Source organism: Microcaecilia unicolor, chromosome 3, assembly GCF_901765095.1.
Source record: "Microcaecilia unicolor chromosome 3, aMicUni1.1, whole genome shotgun sequence".
Taxonomy (NCBI): domain Eukaryota; kingdom Metazoa; phylum Chordata; class Amphibia; order Gymnophiona; family Siphonopidae; genus Microcaecilia; species Microcaecilia unicolor.
The window spans coordinates 432,113,441-432,132,766 of NC_044033.1; the positions used below are offsets into that span (position 1 = coordinate 432,113,441).

At 44.0% G+C, this 19,326-nt stretch overlaps 1 protein-coding gene across 1 annotated transcript in view; it reads left to right on the forward strand.

Moving 5' to 3' along the window:
- ROCK2 (Rho associated coiled-coil containing protein kinase 2) overlaps positions 1 to 19,326 on the forward strand; it is a 428,174-nt gene that overhangs the window by 272,438 nt on the left and 136,410 nt on the right. The window contains exons 14-20 of the mRNA XM_030198858.1: positions 863 to 954; positions 1,525 to 1,771; positions 7,777 to 7,883; positions 7,980 to 8,139; positions 12,786 to 12,946; positions 14,607 to 14,791; positions 15,132 to 15,201. Of these exons, the coding sequence (XP_030054718.1) occupies positions 863 to 954; positions 1,525 to 1,771; positions 7,777 to 7,883; positions 7,980 to 8,139; positions 12,786 to 12,946; positions 14,607 to 14,791; positions 15,132 to 15,201 (1,022 nt within the window). The remainder of the gene's footprint in view (positions 1 to 862; positions 955 to 1,524; positions 1,772 to 7,776; positions 7,884 to 7,979; positions 8,140 to 12,785; positions 12,947 to 14,606; positions 14,792 to 15,131; positions 15,202 to 19,326) is intronic.

Here is a 19,326-nt window from a genome sequence, read left to right on the forward strand (position 1 = left end):
GTGACCCTGGAACTGGGAGGGTGGGGACCCTGAAACCCTGAGGGAGGGTGGGGGGGGACCCTGAAACTGGAAGGGACCCTGGAACTCGGAGGGAGGGGGGAATGACCCTTGAACTCAGAGGGGGGATGACCCTGGAACTCGGAGGGATGGAGGGGGGATGACCCTGGAACTCGGAGGGATGGAGGGGGGACCCTGTAACTGGGATGGAGGAGGGAGGGGCCCCTGGCACACACTCTGATTCTCACACATACAATCTCTCTTTCACGGACACACTCGCACCCAGTCTCATTCTCTCTCTGTCACACACTCAATCTCACATACACTCTCTCAAACAGACACACTCCGAGGAACACCTTGCTAGCGCCCGTTTCATTTCTGTCAGAAATGGGCCTTTTTCACTAGTTTGATATATTTTTCCCTTTTCTGTTGAAGGCAACCTGTAGCTAGGGAGTCTCATACATGAGGATTTTAGACATGCTTGTCCTCGGAGAAAACAAAGTTACCTGTGGCAGGTGTTTCAGAAAAACAGGACTTAAATTCTCACAACCCTCCCATATCCTTAAGGAGTTGTATTTGTTAGCATTTAATGGACTGAGGTCCTGCGTGACCGTGGCAGATAAGAACAGGTGCACATGCATGGTGAGACTGCCCAAATGCTTCTGGAAAAAGTTACTGGGGTACTGCTTCCCATGCCAGGCTCTGTTGGTGATATCACTCATATGTGAGGATTTAATTCCTGCTGTCCTCAGAGAACACCTGGCTTAGGTATGTAATGGTATAAATTTTAATATTTCAACCATATACAGTGTCTTTAGCTTGTAATGTCTTGAGTTTCCTACTGAGGAGTTGTTATTTTGATCAGTTAACAGTTTGAAAGATCAACTGGATGATTTGAAAAAGAGAAACCAAAACTCTCAAATATCCAATGAGAAGATTAATCATCTACAGAGACAGGCAAGTTTTGTTCTTTCCCTTTAATACTGCAGCAGTGCCAATACTGTGCAACAGGCTGTGTGGAGAAATCCATGTGTCTTTCAATGTCTTGGCATCCCAGGGCAACATTGCTGAGCCTCTAGGTGAGGTTTCTACTGGTTTGCATTAATATGTAAAAAAAAAAAAATTTTGAAATGGCATAGGCAAATTAAATCATCCCTCTTAAACATTTTGCCTTCTACTGTAATTTTTTTAAAATCATTTTCTTCTAAATTGGTTCTGTTTTTTTATGGCAGTCATTTCCTCTATGAACATTATTATAAATCACTGTACCCGATTACAAGCCAATAAAATATAGTCATGTGCTTTGCAGATTGCAGCAACAGTGTGTTGTAGATTTGGAAATCAACTTTTTGCAAAAATGAAACACTAACGCATGTTTGTACTACTTTAAAACCCTCTATGCCCTTTGTATTTGTGGCATTATATTGCTTGGCCCTTTTTAATATTTTGTATATGGTAAATGAGTTTTGTGGGATAAGTTTTACTAAAGTTGGTATCTTTTCTCTCCTTGACACTCTGGGTGCACAGCTAGATGAAGCCAATGCTCTGCTGCGGACAGAGTCTGACACTGCCGCAAGGCTGAGGAAGAACCAGACAGAGATGTCCAAGCAAATCCAACAGCTGGAAACCAACAGCCGTGATTTGCAGGACAAAAACTGTGGCCTGGAGAATGCCAGGTTGAAGCTGGAAAAGGATTTCATCAATCTGCAGTCAGCTTTGGAGTCTGAGAAGAGAGACCGAACACATGGATTGGAAATCATTAGCGACTTGCAAGGTATCAGAAAAGTATGATGTATGCTGTTCTGATTAAAAAAAAAAGATCTGTGCTGCCCAATAGGAATATTTTAATTGTTTAAAACTCTATGGGCCAGTTAAAATACAAAGCTTGGCCCCACCCCTTTTGTATATTTCCGATATCTTCTTTATTGAGCAAAGTTCAAGTAAGCTTGACATAAAACTTTACTCGCTCTTGTCAGTAAGTACAAACCCAATTAAACATAATAACTTTCCAAATATTGAAAAATGTGAAGCTGTTCGAGTAGATGCACAACTTCCATTGGCATAGCTATTAAAGTCCTTGACAGTGGCCTTGAATGCATAAAAATGGTAAATTGGCTTTTTCTTCCCTTAAACTTTGATTCCAGTGTTAAAATACAAAAGCTGTTGTGACACAATGGGTTGGTCAGTTTTTTGTCACTTTATCTTTTAATTTTTGTTACTGAAAAATATAATATTTATAGTGCTTCTGCATGGAATTGTGGAACTGTCATGCAGCTGGAAACATTATACCTTTGCATCTGATAGAACTGCCACTCTCTTTCTAGAAAGAAAACGGATGATTATTCCGTTTATTGTCAGCAAAGGGTTTGTCTCTCATGCAAAGGACCAAAATCTTGAGTTCTATTCACCATGACTGGTATCTTATAAGCAACTGACAGTTCTATTTGTAGCCATTCAGTACTCTTTCTTGAGCCCTGCTGTATGAAAATTAACCCGTGAGTGACATAGGAGTTCTTTTACTAAGGCACAGTAGATCGAATGTGTTCCTACTGAGTGCTAAAAGGGCACTATCATGGGATGTTTTGTGGCATCCTGCAGTAGTTTCCCACTCAATGCTCACTAATTCCACATTGGGCAGAGAGTAGGGCATGCCTGTGCTAATTGGGTAGCGCAGGCACACACTTGAGGACAAGTAGGCCTTCATATTCTCACATCTGGGTGACGTCATTTGACAGAGTCCAGTGTGGATGCTGACTAGCTACTAAGTAGAAAATTCTAGCAGTGTCCCACTGCACATGCGCTGGTGGTTTCCCTCCTGATGTGTGAGCACGGGTCCTGCAGTCTTTGTTTTTCTGCAGATCTGAGAGGATACATTTTTTTGACTAAGACTTCTTTGTGTCTTCCTGTGTGCATTTTTTGTTTATTTTTCAAGTATATTTTTTGTGTTTCTATTTTTCCCTTAACCCTTCATGTTTTGTTAGATTTTTTGGCTCTTCGAGTTTTATTTTTCAGTGTGGCTGCGTGATTAGGTCGCAGCCCCTTCCTCAATTTGAAAACTGCCCCCTTTTTTTTTTTTTACCTCTTCAAGATTGAGGAGTTTAATTTAGCCGAGTTAAAAATGCAGGTGAGAACTCAGCTGGTGCGACTGGCTCAAATGGGGCATCTTTTTGGCTCCTCGAAGACCAGTCCATCGACTTAGGCACCGGACCGGAACACACTGGACTGGAGCACACCCGACTGGAACACACACCGGACCGGAACACACTGGACTGGAGCACACTGGACTGGTCCCCCGGACTGGAGGACATAGGACTGGAACACGGGACTGGAGCACACTGGACTGGTCCACACAGCTTCACCTGCACTTAGCTACTAAGCCCCCCAAGAGTTGAGCTCATGGGTTCGAGTAGCCGGCAGGACTTACTGGACGACACAGGGACCAGGACTGGAACAAGCTGTAACTGAAGTGCACCTAACTCCTAAAGTGACCAAAAGTGTTCCTAAGCCCAGCACCAACAGAAAAGCTCCTAAGCCCTCCACTAACAGCAGTGCTCCCAACAGAAACTAACAGGGGTGCCCCTACGCCCTACACTAACAGAAGTGCAGGGAAACCACAAGGGAAAAGGAAGGGAAGACAAATGCCAGACCTTAACACTGGTACTTCCCTAAGCACCAAGCTGCAGCAGCTAAACATGGGTTCTCACCCTGGTGCTTCCAAAGCACTCAGCTACAGCAGCTAATCACAGGTCATGAGGAAAAGCGGGGCAAGCACAAGGAAACAAGCAGGAAAGCCAAATACCCCAACAACAAAAGGTGCTTCCTAAACACTTACTCACAAGGGAGCTCCCAGCACCAAACTCCAGCACTGCACTAAGAGCAGTGCTACACACTGTAACAAAAGGGAAAAACAGGGAAGTCAAACACACAAGTCACAAGTGCACACTGCACTAAACTAACCTGGACCTAAAGCAAGTAGCCAGAAGCAAACGTTGCGAAGGCCCTGAAGGAAAGAACCCACTTCCTTATCAAGGCCCTCCAAGATGATATCACACTCCCTAGACCTAGGGAAAAGCACACTGACCCAGAGAGGCCCAACCCACATCAATGCAACACCGTGAAACACTTTAAGCCAGTACACCCAGAGAGAGTTAGAGCAACTCAGACTACCCACACAGGTGCAGTATAGTGAGACAATTAACCCCATGCTGCTGGAAGCTGCCAGCACAGAGAGCCAGAGCCAGCTCAGAAAGGACAGAGAAAGAAACAGAAGCCAGCTAAGAAGCTGACCCCCAGGAAAGAGGTAAGTTTGAGAGGGGTTCAGACCCCAATCATAACAGAGTGGACCAGCATCGAGTGAGTCTCCATCTGCCTTGACACCGGTCGCTGGTAGCAGGCCCTGGGACCAGTCAACATTGGACCCAACACCGAGGACCTGTGTGGATTCAGCGACGTCCTAATTGGCACTAGGGTATTGAGGCTGTTTGCATTGGGGGAATCCCAAGAAGAATAAGCATCAATCTTTCTCAATGCACGGTGCCAGGAGCACCGGGGCATTGGAACCTCCAATACCTGAGAAGCACTGGCACTGGGAGGAGCGTTCCCCCTCCTTGGAAGAGGTGTCAGTGCGCAAGTCACCGAGTGGCCTGGTCCCCGCCACCGGTTTTCGGCACAGACATTTTCTCAGACTGCCTCTGCCCCGTCTCCCATGGCATTGTCGATGCCCACTTTTGATAAGCGATTCCACAGCATGCTGCAGGGTACTCCCACTGTGGCATCAAGTGCATGTGCACCACTGGCTGAACTGGCCCAATCTCTCTGAAGCTCCATTGGTGCCGGTGTCCAGATCTTTGATGCCGGCGCCTCGCCAGGTGTCATGTCCTGGCAGACAGTAACACCTTCGACATCTGGGGAGGAAGCTTCCCTGGAATCTGAGGGTAGGGTTGCACCTTGAAGTTCCTCAGAGCGTGGACATCGTTCCACTAGGCCGAGACTGGTACAGACTCATTCACCTGCAGCTGAATATGGTGAAGAATCTGATTGGGGACCGTTCATGGGAGTCAGATAAAGATCAACTTTACTTCTCGGAGGAGGAATCATATGGAATTCCATCTGATCCCTCTCTTCCTCAAGAGAGACTAAAATCTCTACCAGAGGCACTGTTTCACCATTTTTGTGAGGGAGATGGCTGCAACTATCCCATTTAAGTTAGAGATGGAGGAGGATCCCAGAGCAGAGATGTTGTCTGTACTGGGCTATAAGCTCCTCCTAAGGAAGGGGTCACTGTACTATTGCACCCTATCCATAAGGATGCACTATTGAACTGGGAATCTCCCTCACAGTGTAGGTCACACCCAAGAAGGTGGATACGCAGTATCTTATCCAGAAAACTCCCGGATTCGAGAAGGCACAGTTGCCACACAACTCCATGGTGATCGAATCTACTCTCAAACAGGCCAAAAGTTCTCGGTCTCATGATTCTGCACCCCTGGGGTGGGAGGCCAGAACATTGAATTCATTTGGGAGGAAGACTTTTCAGGACTCAGTGCTTATTGCCTGCATCTCTACACGACCCTATACTTTGAGTCTTTCATAAACAGTATACTCAGTCTGGCAGACTCTCTCTCCCTTTGGAGCAGGCCAAAGAGCTTCGCCAGCTGACCAACAAGCAGATAGAGTTGTAGGCATTATCTGGCCAGGGGCACCTATGATAACTTTTGATGTCACATCCAGACTCTCTGGAATGGGTGTGGGGATGTGCAGACTCTCATGTCTGTGTGTTTCTGACTTGGAACCAGTGGTTCAAGAGAGGTTGTCAGACATGCCGTGCCAAGGGGACAACTTATTTGGAGAGAAAGTAGAGGAGGTCGTCGACCTCATAAAGAAATATATGGATTCTATCCACACTCTCTATGTGTGTACTCCATCTGCATCATCTTCAGCGAGAAGATTTTAAACCGGGTCTAGGTGGCGTTCCTACTACTTTCAAAGGCATAGGTTCCCCCCTCCTGCTCATTCCACTCAAGTGACTCAGGCCTAGCGTCCCAGTCCTTGCCAACATCGTCTTCAGAAGTCCCAGCTGGCTCCCCAGACAAAGGACACGGGCTTTTGACTGGCTCCAGCAGAGCATAGCCGCACAAAACGTATCTGTTCTGGACAATCTTCCAGTCAGAGGGAGGCTCATTTTTTACCAACACAAATGACCCCTTCTTCAAATAGTCTGTCTTGGATAAGCACTGGATTGGCGTCAGAGACCTCCAGATTGCCCGCTGAGAATGTCATTCATAATCTCTCAGCACAAGCAGGTACTTGCAGAGGAACAGGTTGAGAGTGGCCATCAGCAAATACACACTTTCAGATTGGATAGCAGACTGCATGTACTTTGATATGTCCAGGATGGCTGACTCTTGAGGGTCATGTCACTGCTCACAATGTGAGAGCCATGGCTGTGCTGGTAGCCACTTGAGATCAGCCTTCATAGAGGAGATTTGCAAGGCTGCAATGTGGTCTTCAGTCCACACATTCACTTCCCACTACTGTTTGGATCAGGATACCCGATGCGACAGTTGGTTTGGACAGGTAGTTCTGCAGAATTTGTTCGGTGTCTAGAATCCAACTCCACCCTCCTAGGCCCTGTTTTATTCTGTTCCAGGCTGCATCTACACAGCTAGTATGCATATAGTTTAAGGTTGATTGAACTTGATGTTTCGAGACTCATCATAACGTTCTTGTTTTTGGTGAACCTGGTAGCTAGGGATTCCCAAATGTGAGAATATGAAGGCCTTCTTGTCCTCAAAGAAATCAAAGATACTTACCTGTAGCTGGTGTTCTCCGAGGACAGCAGGCCAATTATTCTCATACCTGATTGGAAGATCCACGATCGTGCTTTGGGCAGGAAGGCACCAGAGAATCCATGGTGGGACTCTGCTAGAATTTTATACTTACTCGCTAGCCAGTGTCCACACCAGGCTCCACTGGATGACATCACCCAGATGTGAGAATAATCAGCCTGCTCTCCTTGGAGAGTACCTGCAACAGGTAAGTATCTTTGATTTGCCGCACGCTACCCGATTACCGTGGAAGCCCTTACTGTCTTCTAAATAGGTGGCGATAGGGGCTCCCACAATAATGGCCACATGCTAATGGGAAAAACAGTGCATGGCCATTACAATGCAATATAGAACGATGTCTGTTTTACCACCAGGCTTAAAATGGCTGCAGTGCGCAGAAAACCTGTGCACTAACACCAGCGCCAGCCACTCTTTAGTGCTTTTTGGTAAAGGACCTCATACTGCGTTGAATGTTGATATATTTTTATTTGTCAGTTTGGTGACTTAAGGTGTAATAGACATTCATTAACTTTAGTATGTTGACAGGGCAATATGAGCTTGTAATTCACATTTTTTTTTTCTTTCCATCCCTTCATCCAAGCATCATTTGTAGCCCTGACTCCTTTCCTATTCACACTTGTGATTCTTCTCTCTGGTGCTGCTGTATTAGAGGGGGGAGAAAAAAGCACCATATGTTCTGTTGCTGCATTGGGATCTTGAATTTTATCTGACTTTCATTGGGCCACTTAATCCCTGCTATCATGATTCACCGATGCTGGTGCAGTTGCTTGTTGCCAGCATAGGACTGTCAGATATGGCAGGTCATGAGTTATTCTTTTTCTTGTTAAAGTAGCATAAATTCACATATAGTTCAAAGTCTGACTTTATGGATTTTAAAAGGATTGCTGTGGCTTGTAACTTGCTCTTTGTTAATTTTTGGGGACACTTTTAGGTCGAATATCTGGCCTAGAAGAGGATTTGAGAAATGTGAAAGGCTTGTTAGCAAAAGCAGAGATGGAGAAGAGACAACTGCAAGAAAGGCTATCAAATTTGGAAAAGGTATCTAAATTTACCATCCATTTTTTGCCATGTTAGTCTCCCCCTTTTGATTTGTTTTAATTTATTTCCATGTGTGTCCCTTGAACTTTACAAAAGGAAAAAAATAACATGGAGATTGACATGACATACAAACTGAAAGCCCTGCAGCAGAGTTTGGAGCAGGAAGAAGCAGAGCACAAAGCCACCAAAGCGAGACTAGCAGACAAGAATAAGATCTATGAATCTATCGAAGAAACAAAGTCTGAGGCCATGAAAGGTACAGTGCACAAATGTCTTACAGGCAATAAATTGAGCAGCATAATTTAAATTACACAACGATTATATATATTTTTTATAATTAGGACTTTTATTTTTAGATTTTTTTAATCTGTAAATTTAGGTGTTTCTTTTCTAGTTAATTAGAGGATCTTTAACAATACAAATGATTGGTGTTTTTACACCACATACATTATTGTTGTGTACCTTTTCCTGGTAGAATCAAATATATGCATTTGTAACTTGGGAGTTGTTAGCATAGAAAAGACACAGGGTAAGGAATGTCAAAGTACTCAGAAGTGATGTTTTTCCAATATTTATCCACTTAAGAACGCCTGTTCTAATGTTTTGTTTTGTTTTTTTGCTTCGGAGCGTTTATTTTATTTGACATTTGTATCCCATGTTATATAACCTGTAAATGTAATTGAATCAATGTAATCTCTAACAACTGTTAAATGTAAGCCACATTGAACTGAAACTCATTTTTGGATAATTGTGGGATACAAGTATGAATGAATAAAATAAACTTGGTTGGTTTCAATGTGGCTTACAGTAAATCAGGAAAGAATCGGACAATTAAGTTAGATAGCCTAGAACGTTTGAATAGAGCTATTGAACAAAGCAGTGGAAAGAGAAGTGTGAAACGAGTGAATCAATGAAGATAACTGACAGGCAGATGATCAAAAGCAAACGCCGGCGCTAGAGGCTGTTAGCGCCATACTAGCGCCGGCGTTTGCTACCGACCCATGATCAGAGCCCTCGAGGGCTCTTTGCGCATGTAGCATGCAAATGCATGCTAAACAGAGCTTAGTGTATTCATCACCAATGATCAGCGGTCAGCGTGCCAAAATTTGGGTCGCTGGCCGCAGCAAACCCTACGCCAGCTCCGAGCTGGCGTTAGGGTTTGCAGATCATTGGGGAGGAATGGTGAGCCTTGTCCAGCATGCAGTTGCATGCTGGCAGGCCCCCGTCCACCCCCCCTTCCCCACAAAGCAAACCTGCCAACAGGGGGCTGGAGGTCCAGTGGGCCTCCGGTCCCCCCGACGACCCCCCCTAGACCCCCAGAAAATGGTCCCTAGTGGTCCAGTGGCCGCTGGCCATACCCCCTCACTCCCTCCCAGCTAACGACGGGGGGGGGGGGGGGGAGGGCTGGAGGTCCGGTGGACCTCCTGTCCCCCCCCCCCCGACGATCCCTTCCCCCCAGGTTCAGGGAGGGCTGGAGATCCGGTGGGTCTCCAGCCCCCCCCCCCCCCCAAACCCCCAGAAAATGGTCCCTGGTGGTCCAGTGGCCGCTTAAAAAGTGGCCGTTAAAAAAAAAAACCCTCCCGACCCCCCTACCTTAGTTGGAGGAGGAAGGTAGCCTGCCTCCCTTCTCTTCCTTGGGTTTACGACACCGCAAAATGGCGGCGCCCATCCCCTCTCAGTGCATCCTGGGTGCGCTGGCCGGGGTTACACCCCCCCCTTTGAACCTGGGGGGATGGGATCGTTGGGGGGATCGGAGGTCCGCCCGACCTCCGGCCCCCGTTGCTTGGGGCAGGGGTAGTCAGGGCCTGGTGGTCCCATGGACCTCCAGCCCCTGTGTTTGACAGGTTTGGGCTTTTGACAGCCCAGACCTGTCAAACAAGTGTGGGAGGATTGGCACAATTCGCCCACACTTCTACCCCATGATCAGAGATAATTGCACTGCTTAAATTTGCATGCAGGTCTAATAGTGCCCCGCGCTGTTCCAGCGCTAGTTTAGAGCACTGTTTGGAACAGCGCGGGGCTTTTGATCATTGGTGCCTGAGTGTATTAGCTAACAGTTATGACTAGTTCGAGATTGGCTGTGATGTGAGAAGGTAGGTGTTATTTGCTGTCTACCTGATAGTTATTCCTGAAGAAAAAAGGCTTTCAGATGATTGTGAAATAGAATATAATTACTCATAATTCTTATTTTCACTCCAAATCTAAAATCAGAAGCCCTTTTTATAATTGACAGGGTTTCAGAGATGGCTGAATAGCAAAGAAGGCCTAGATTTATAAATAGGCAACCTAAGCAACTATCTGGAATACTGAGTTTTGAAGGTACCAAGTATCTGGACTTTAGAGGAGCCTTCTCCCTCTTGGGTTAGGGGCTGTATGTCAGCACCACTTTGTAGGGGCTATTCCATTGCACCCTGTCCCCCCCCCCCCCTCCAGTTTTGCTTATGTGCACAAAATGTTAAATCCATTTCCTTAAGGGATATATAGCCAATAGTAACAAGGGGCAAAGGGTCCTGGAATACCCTCCTTCGGAAGGTGGTGGAGACGAAAACGATAATGGAACTCGAGACTGTGTGGGATAAACACAAAGGCTTTCCTATATGGAAAGAGAATGAAATCCAAACAAGTGATGCACTTGGGATGCAGAAACACTAAAGAGAGATACCAAATAGAAGGGGAGAGATTAGTAAGCTCGACTCAGGAGAGAAACCTTGGGGTGTTGGTGTCTGAGGATCTGAAGGTGAAGAAACAATGTGACAAGGCGACAACCATGGCCAGAAGGATGCTAGGCTGCATAGAGAGGGGCATAACCAGCAGAAGAAAGGAGGTGGTGATGCCCCTCTACAAGTCGTTGGTGAGGCCCCACTTGGAGTATTGTGTTCAGTTTTGGAGGCCGTATCTTGCTAAAGATGTAAAAAGACTGGAAGTGGTGCAAAGAAAAGCTACAAAAATGGTATGGGATTTGCATTGCAAACCGTACGAGGAGAGACTTGCTGACCTGAACATGTATACCTTGGAAGAAAGGAGAAACAGGGGTGACATGATACAGACGTTCAAATATTTGAAAGGTATTAATCTGCAAACGAACCTTTTCTGGAGACTGGAAGGCGGTAGAACTAGAGGACATGAATTGAGGTTGAAGAGGGGCAGATTCAGGACTAATGTCAGGAAGTATTTATTCACGGAGAGGGTGATGGATATGTGGAATGCCCTCCCACGGGAGGTGGTGGAGAAGAAAACTGTAATAGAATTCAAACATGCATGGGATAAACACAAAGGAATCCTGTTTAGAAGGAATGGATCCACAGAATCTTAGCAGAGATTAGGTGGCGATGCCGTAACTTGGAATCAAAACCGGTGCTGGGCAGACTTCTATGATCTACGTCCTGATCTTGACTAAATAGATAGGGATGGGCTGGAGTGTAAATTTTAAGGGGCTTCGACATTAGCTTCAGAACTTAGTACAAGAACAGAACTGGGCAGACGTCTACGGTCTGTGCCCTGAGAATGGCAAAGACAAATCAAACTCGGGTATACATATAAAGTAACACATACCATGTAAAATGAGTTTATCTTGTTGAGCAGACTGGATGGACCATACAGGTCTTTATCTGCTGTCATTTACTATGTTACTTAAGCGACAAATTCAATAGTTGGGAAGTAAGTCTAGAACCGAGCAGACTTTTACAGTCTGTGTCCCAATTATGGCTAGACCTGGTTGGGCTGGAGTTGCCTTTATGGCAATTTAAGTAGTTGAAAATTGAATTGGTGCTGGGCACACTTCTATGGTCTATTCTCTGAAAATTGGAAGGACAGCTCAAGATCAAGTATGCATATGTTATCATATCATATATACTAGGAGTTTATCTTCTTGGGCAGATTTGGATGGACCATGCAGGTCTTTATCTGCCATCATCTACTGTGTTACTTTGTAAGCCCCCTCCAGAAAGATTGTTTTCGTTATTGGCAAATGCTAATGTAAGACATGATTACCACGGAATTTCATGCATTGTGGCCAATGACACGTACCTACTTCCATAAGGAGAGCAACAACATACTAATGTCAACGTGGCAACAGATTTGGCCACTCTAACCACATACTCAGGAGGCCAGTATTACATAAAATGCTAACTTAGAGAAATGAGGAGCAAAGCATAGCTGTATTACTTCCTGGTTTGTAGCCATTTAGTCTAGTAAATGAATATTTACTAGACTAAAATTATATTTTACTTAATATCCATGATCTGCTTTATTTATAATCTTTATTGCCAACTGAATTCAATCATCCATGCATCCATATTCTTATCAAGCAACATGAAAATATGGGTAAAGTTAAAAAAAAATTATATGAACAGAAAGCATGGAGAAATTGATCCGGTATTAGGAAAGACATACAATGGAATGTAGCACAATAGTTTCCATCAGGAAGGGTTTCTGACATTTTCACATCAGTCTGGATGTTCTGAAGAGTGTTTTTTCCCATTTTTTGTTTGTGATAAAATTTTAGTATATCTGACTCTTAATGCTTGTATATGAAGAGTAAGGATTGCCAGAAGCATCCAGGGTTTGAAAATCTTTGTACCTCTATTTTCCTGGAAGGTAGAAAAGGGAATCCGTACCCTCCTGGTACTCAGCATTTTGCTCCATCAAGTTCTACAATTTGTTCTTGTTTCCAGCTTTAGTTATAGCAGAAAAACTCATCCAGTACTCCATGTCTCTAGCTAGATCAGCAGGCCTGTAGCATAGCCCTGAAAAGCCTTAGTGTTGAAAGCCAGACCCTGAAATGCAAAGGATTTAGGCATTTTTGCAAAGCTATGATCCCTTATTTACTTAAAGAAATTACTCTAGCCACCAAAGTGTGAAATTTTCTGTAGAAAAAAAAATTCAGTGTCTTTTATTCCACAGATATGGAGAAGAAACTGCATGAGGAAAGAATATCAAAGCAAAGAGTAGAAAACAGTCTGTTGGAAGCTGAGAAACAGCGATCTATGTTGGACTGTGATCTCAAACAGGCACAGCAGAAAATAGATGAACTGCTTAAGCGGAAAGAGAAGCTCAATGAAGATGTAAGCACTAACACTAAAGTGAACTCTACAAGTGGGTGGCAAAGGAATCCAGATAGAGGGCAGGGCACAGCATGCCCAGAGAGAGTGAACCTTGGATTAAAGGCATGATACAGTTCATTATGGGTACTGTAATTTGAGTTTTACAAAGAATGGGCCATATCTGTTAGACAAGATGGTCTGTACAGCATTGTACATGATTAGCCCAGATAAACACAAGAATACATTGAATGTGCAACAGAAATAATTGGTCAGTGGTGTGCTAGATATCAAAACATATTTTTTCTTAGTCACCAAATGGGAACAATCCCTTAGCACCTTGATGGAGAACCTTTCTGAGCCTAACTGACATAGATCTACAATTACAAGTCTGGTAGATGTCAGTGTCAGCAAGGCTAGGACATCTTGTTCATTTGGGGGTTGTCTCTCTTGACTACTAGAAATAACTGACCACTTTGAGCACCCAAACACACAACTTTGAGCACCCATACACACAAGTTCTATGTCACTTCTTTACTCCATGTCCTATATGCCTATCATATCTCTCCTGCTTTTTTTGTGGGTGTGTACATACTAGGTTTCATTGATTTTTTTTCTACATTCCTAGAAAGGTCTAGGGCAGTGATGGCGAACCTTTCAGAGACCGAGTGCCCAAACAGCAACCCAAAATCTAATTATTTATCGCAAAGTGCCAACAGGGCAATTTAACCTGAATAACAGCAACGTGGGTTTTAAACTGGTTCTAGCCAGTGTAGAACGGAAGTAGTAAACCGGGGACATGCACAAAAGGGCATTTCCTGTCACAGTAGCAGCCAATGAAAATGGTATGCAAATGAGCAAATTAGTATTAAAATACTAATCCGATGCGATGCACTACCGTTTTCCGAGGAAGTCACCGTGGAAAACCTGACTGGAGGTCTGCACCTCCCATTAGGTTTTTCTCATTGGGGCTGCTGCCCTCTCGTTCGCCCTCCCTCCCTCCCAGCACCAGGCCTCCCTCCCTCCCTGCACCAGGCCTCCCTTCCTCCCAGCACCAGGCATGCATCCCTCCCTCCCAGCACCAGGCATCCCTCCCTCCCTCCCAGCACCAGGCAGGCCCTCCGAGCACCAGGCAGGCCGGCCGCCCTCCCTCCGAGCACAAGGCTGCCTGCCCGCTCTCCCTCCCTTCCTCCGAGCACCAGGTTCCCCCTCCGAAATTTAAAAGTCATACCTGGTCGGGGTTAAGGTGGCAGCGTGCTGGCTCGGTGCGCCTTCAGCCTTCCCTTCTGTCTCTCAAGCTCTGGTCCCGCCCTTGCGGAAACAGGAAATGAGGGTGGGACCAGAGCTTGAGAGACAGAAGGGAAGGCTGAAGGCGCGCCAAGCCAGCGCTTTACACTGCCAACTCCGCCTTAACCCCGAGCAGGTATGACTTTTATTTGGAGGGGGGTTGGAACTGGCTGAGGCGACAGCGCGCATGCCAACAGAGAGAGCTCTGCGTGCCCTCTCTGGCACGTGTGCCATAGGTTCACCATCACTGGTCTAGGGTGAAGAGTTATCACATTCTTAGGTGATTAAAAGGAGGATCCTTACTTTCACTGAGAAAGGATAGTGTCAGCAGAATTCAAAAACCTGCATTTAGTATTTTGTTGTTTCTTCTCTGAATAAATGCATTGTTTATTTTTAGGTTAAAAACTTAACATTGAAAATAGAGCAGGAAACACAGAAGCGCTGTCTCACGCAAAATGACCTGAAGATGCAAGTGCAGCAGGTGAACACATTAAAAATGTCCGAAAAACAACTGAAACAAGAGATTAACCATCTCATGGAAATCAAACTCAGCTTGGAAAAGCAGAACAACGAGTTGCGCAAGTAAGGTTGTAACTTCAGAGTTGCAGGTTTTCATGTAGATTAATACTTTAGTTTTATAACACTTGATTACCTACCCTTTGCCTTTTGGCATCAGGGGGAGTTACAGAAATATTTGTTTGCCAATACATTTTCATAATCCACAAATACCCAAGTTCACAAACTAACATGCATGTTACATAATAAACCATAACCCTTTTGCCCTGGTTTTCCTCAATCCCATTCTGTTTATCCAAGTTAAACTTGTTATGCTTAGGCTGACATTCTGCTCAAATTAAGTGGGAGCAATGTAAGTATGTGTCTGTGAGCATGTGTTTTTCACAAGTGTCATTTGCCTATACAGGGAACGCCAGGATGCAGATGGACAAATGAAAGAGCTTCAAGACCAGCTTGAAACAGAGCAGTATTTCTCAGTATGTATCACTTTATTTTGTTTGTACACAGAGTCATTAGAGCCCTGTTCATGACTTTTTTTTTTCTTCTCATGTGCTGCAATTATAACCGTAGAAGTATTGGAAGGGAATTTGTTGAGTTCTATAAGACAGAAGCCAGCTCATAGCAGTTATCTATAGGTCATGTTAATTTTAATATGCAGCTGTTGCAGTAAGAGGATTAATCATATGTCCCTATTGCATCTTGTCTTCTAAAGTGTGTGGTATTTTGGTGTTATTCCAGTATTATAGATGTAGACCTTCTGTCCCTACCCCATGTCACTGGGGATCATTTCTGTAAACACTAAAGTTAGGTGCCTTGTTATAAAGTTACCTTATGTCAAAACTCCAAAAAGGTTCCTATCTGCCTTTATAAAACAGGCACTTATCTCTATTAGTGCAAAAGTTGTTGCACACAAATTTACTTGCATATGCATCACAAATCTGCCCCTGCTGTGCTCAGACTACACCTTGGGAGTGCTTTGCTTGTTACAAGTACATGCCATCTTATCAGCATGCATATATATACGCATGTATTCAGTCAAGTAGTTTTATAAGAGCTCTTTTGTACATGCAAAATGCTTTATAAAATTACTTCCATTTAATATGGATATTGGTTGGTGGTTAAGTATAATTGAGATTATATACCTTTTGTACAATCACGGTTTTGAATATGGGATCCATTACATATTTTCTTAACACCAACCCATGTGCTTGCTAACTACATGGAGATGACACCACACAATCTTGTAATTAACTTCATTTTATGTGCTTATGTTCAAAATGTGCTTTCCACTAGATGTGGATAATAGGTGCAATTTTAAAAGTGACGAGCATTTAAAACATTGTTCTACATGCTCAAGTAAGCACTTGTAAATTCAAGCCCTATGTGTTCCATATGCTTGCTTTTAATTACATATACCCTTGGCAGTTTCAGGATGCCTACTTGACAGTCCAAATAGGCACTTATTTTATTAAGACAACATAGGTGCTTGTAAGTAAGTCTAAAAAGTACTATTTACCTGGGAGACATTATGGGAATTTCAGGGGATTCTGGGGTGTGAAGGCTTCAAGGGGATTTGCTAGTAGGGGGTGGAGAGAGGGGGAGATACTCAGGACCCATGGGTAGGTTAGGTCCTGAATGGGACCAGAAGCACAGCAAAAACACTGTGTGGAGCATCGAGAGACAGGCCCTGGTAGGCATGGGGCATGCAGGGGTCATGGCATGCAACCATGATTGAGCCACACTAATGCAATGTCAGTTAAGAGGGAGGCCCGAATAAGCAGTCCGCAGCCTACAGGAAGTGGTGAGATGCATGGCATTGACAGCCACAAGAGATAGAGAGAGGCCCGATGCTGAATAAGTTTTCCATTAACAGCAAAGATCTGTCCAGCCACAGATGGTGATGACATCCTATGCCATTGGCAAGTTAGGAACAACTGCCAGAACTTTGCTGAGTTGTATGGGTGTTCTGTGCTACTGACAAGAACCATTGAATCCAGTTACTTTTCTTCCATGATAGTGTACAGCCAGGCTTTGAGCTTCTACATTAAATTATCAGAAATCAGAATTTGACCGTCATACAAGTTTTTTCATAGTGGTTGGTTTTATACCATTTAATATACTGTAGCTAGCATCTTTTTTTTGTGATTTGTTTTTAAAATGTGTCCTTCATGTGAAAGAAAAAGGGACATAATTGCTCAGAATATGCCAAAATGTCACCTAGAAGAAGAACAATAGGGAGTTAAAATTGAAGGAGTATTTGGATGGGGGGAGGGGAAGATTCCCTGAAATAGGTCTAAAGGGTCTAATGACCAGGAAGGGACCAGCCATTCAAAAAAATCTAATTCTAAACTGAAATATTCCAGTCAGAATGTTAAAATGTTACATTGAGTGATAACTTCTGCAGGACAATGGTTGCAGCACTCAGACCACCTGCTGCAGCTCCATGGTACCAATGCATCTGTCCTGAAGGCAGGGCCACACTCATATTTAGAGAGGGTTTCCCCAGCTCAGAAATACCACATGGGAAATGCCCTCCTCCTGGATGACAAATCAGTTAACACCAATGGAGAAAAGGTTGGAGGTTGGTGCCAGTATATCCCCAGAATCTCCAGTGAGACAACGTCAGCTCAATTTGAGAGCCTCAGCATTGACAGAATTGAAGTGTGAAAGTAAGCAAAGCAATTGTGCTAATTCTTCTGCAAAAAAAAAAAAACGGGGAAGTTGACTTCTGTTACATTAAGCCCATCTCATCCACTACTTTTATCTTAGTTTAGAGACAGAACATCAAGGTCCCCATCTCAGCCACACCCGATATTCACCAAGTTATGATGGGAGTTTTGCAGGGACTTTTATGGTATAAAGGAATCAAGATCCCCCTCACGAACTACAAAGTCCCCATCAAGAAACATGAGTTCATTCTCTGGATTTTTTTTAATCAGAAAAATGGCTTTTGCCAGTTTTTTTCCATTTTTCTTTTGGAAGCATTTGTTAGAATCTGATGAGGAATCTGCAGCATTCAGTTATTATTATTCCAGTTCTTCTATTCTGCCTATACCTATTCAGGTCAAGGACAGATCACAGACAATCGGAGGCTGGGCTAGCCACACCAAGAATTACGGATAGATAGGACAGTTGAAGGCATTATCTGTTAGAATCTGATGGGGAATCTGCAGCATTCAGTTATTATTATTATTCCAGTTCTTGAGTTCTGCCTATACCTATTTAGTTCAAGGACAGATCACAGAGAATAAAAGGCTGGGCTAGTCACACCAGGAATTACAGATAGGACAGTTGAAGGCATAACGTTTAGGGGGGAGGGGTGCATGAATTAAGTATTAGATAGAACTGTTGTACAGAACAGCAAGGTTTTTAGTTTTCTAAAATGAAGATAGTGAGTACATGATGTTAGGGTTACTGGGAGCTGGTTCCACAGCTTGGATAGCTGGTATTAGATGGACCGGTTGAGATGCTTGATTAACTTGAGGTTTTTATGCATTGGAAATTTAAGCTGGAGGGAGTTGCGTGTGTTATATCCCAAGGAAGGGTCATGTAGCAAGGCTACTAGATTCACATGTAGTTAAGAATATCCCCAGCGAGAGTTTTGAAGATAGTGATATCTAGTTTGAATTGTATTCTCTTGTTGATGGAAAGCCAGTGGAGTTTGGCGTAATAAGGTTGAAGTGGCTCAAGTTGTGATAGTCCAAAGATCAGTCAAACAGCAGAGTTCTGCACGAGCTGCAAATGGTGGATCACTGATTTGGAACAAACTCGTAATGCTAGGTTACAGTAGTCCAGACTATGGAGAATTAGAGATTGGACCAGGAGTCTGAAAGTTTCTAGGTTAAAGTATTTTCTGAATAACTGCAGTTTTCTCAGTGTAATGAAGGATTGTTTAATGATTGACTGGGTGTGGTTCTGCATTGACAGTAGGTGATCTAGCTCAACTCCTAAGATTTTTGAGTAGAGGTCCAGGGAGAATTGATTTCCATCCAGTAGTAGTGACTCAGCACATCTAGGTTCTGAGTCGGTGCCCAACCATTGGAACTTGGTTTTGCTGTTGTTTAGTTTGAGCCTGTGGAAAGCAGTCCAGTTTTCTATTGTTTGGACACAGGATCTGATAAGGGATACGATGTAGGACCACTTTTGAGAAACAGGGATAATCATGGTGATATCGTCTGCATAGATAAAATGGTTTACCTTAGCTTGATCCAGGGATTGCATCAATAAATTGAAGAGGGAGGGAGAGATAGTGGGGAGCCCTGGGGGACCCCATTGGAAGGTCACCATCTGTTGGAAAAAGTACTGTCTTTCCTGATAAGATGGTGGCGAGTGGTTAGAAAATCTTGCAACCAGGTTAGTACTGAGCCTTGAATACTGAAGTGATTAAGAATTTGGGTCATTACTTCAAAATCTGCTACTACTTATCATTTCTATAGCGCTACAAGATGTATGCAGCGCTGTACACTTGAACATGAAGAGACAGCCCCTGCTCGGCAGAGCTTACAATCTAATTAAGACAGACAAACAGGACTAAGAGATAAGAGAATAACTAAGGTGGGAATGATAAAGTACGGGTACTTAACAAGTGAGCAAGGGTTAGG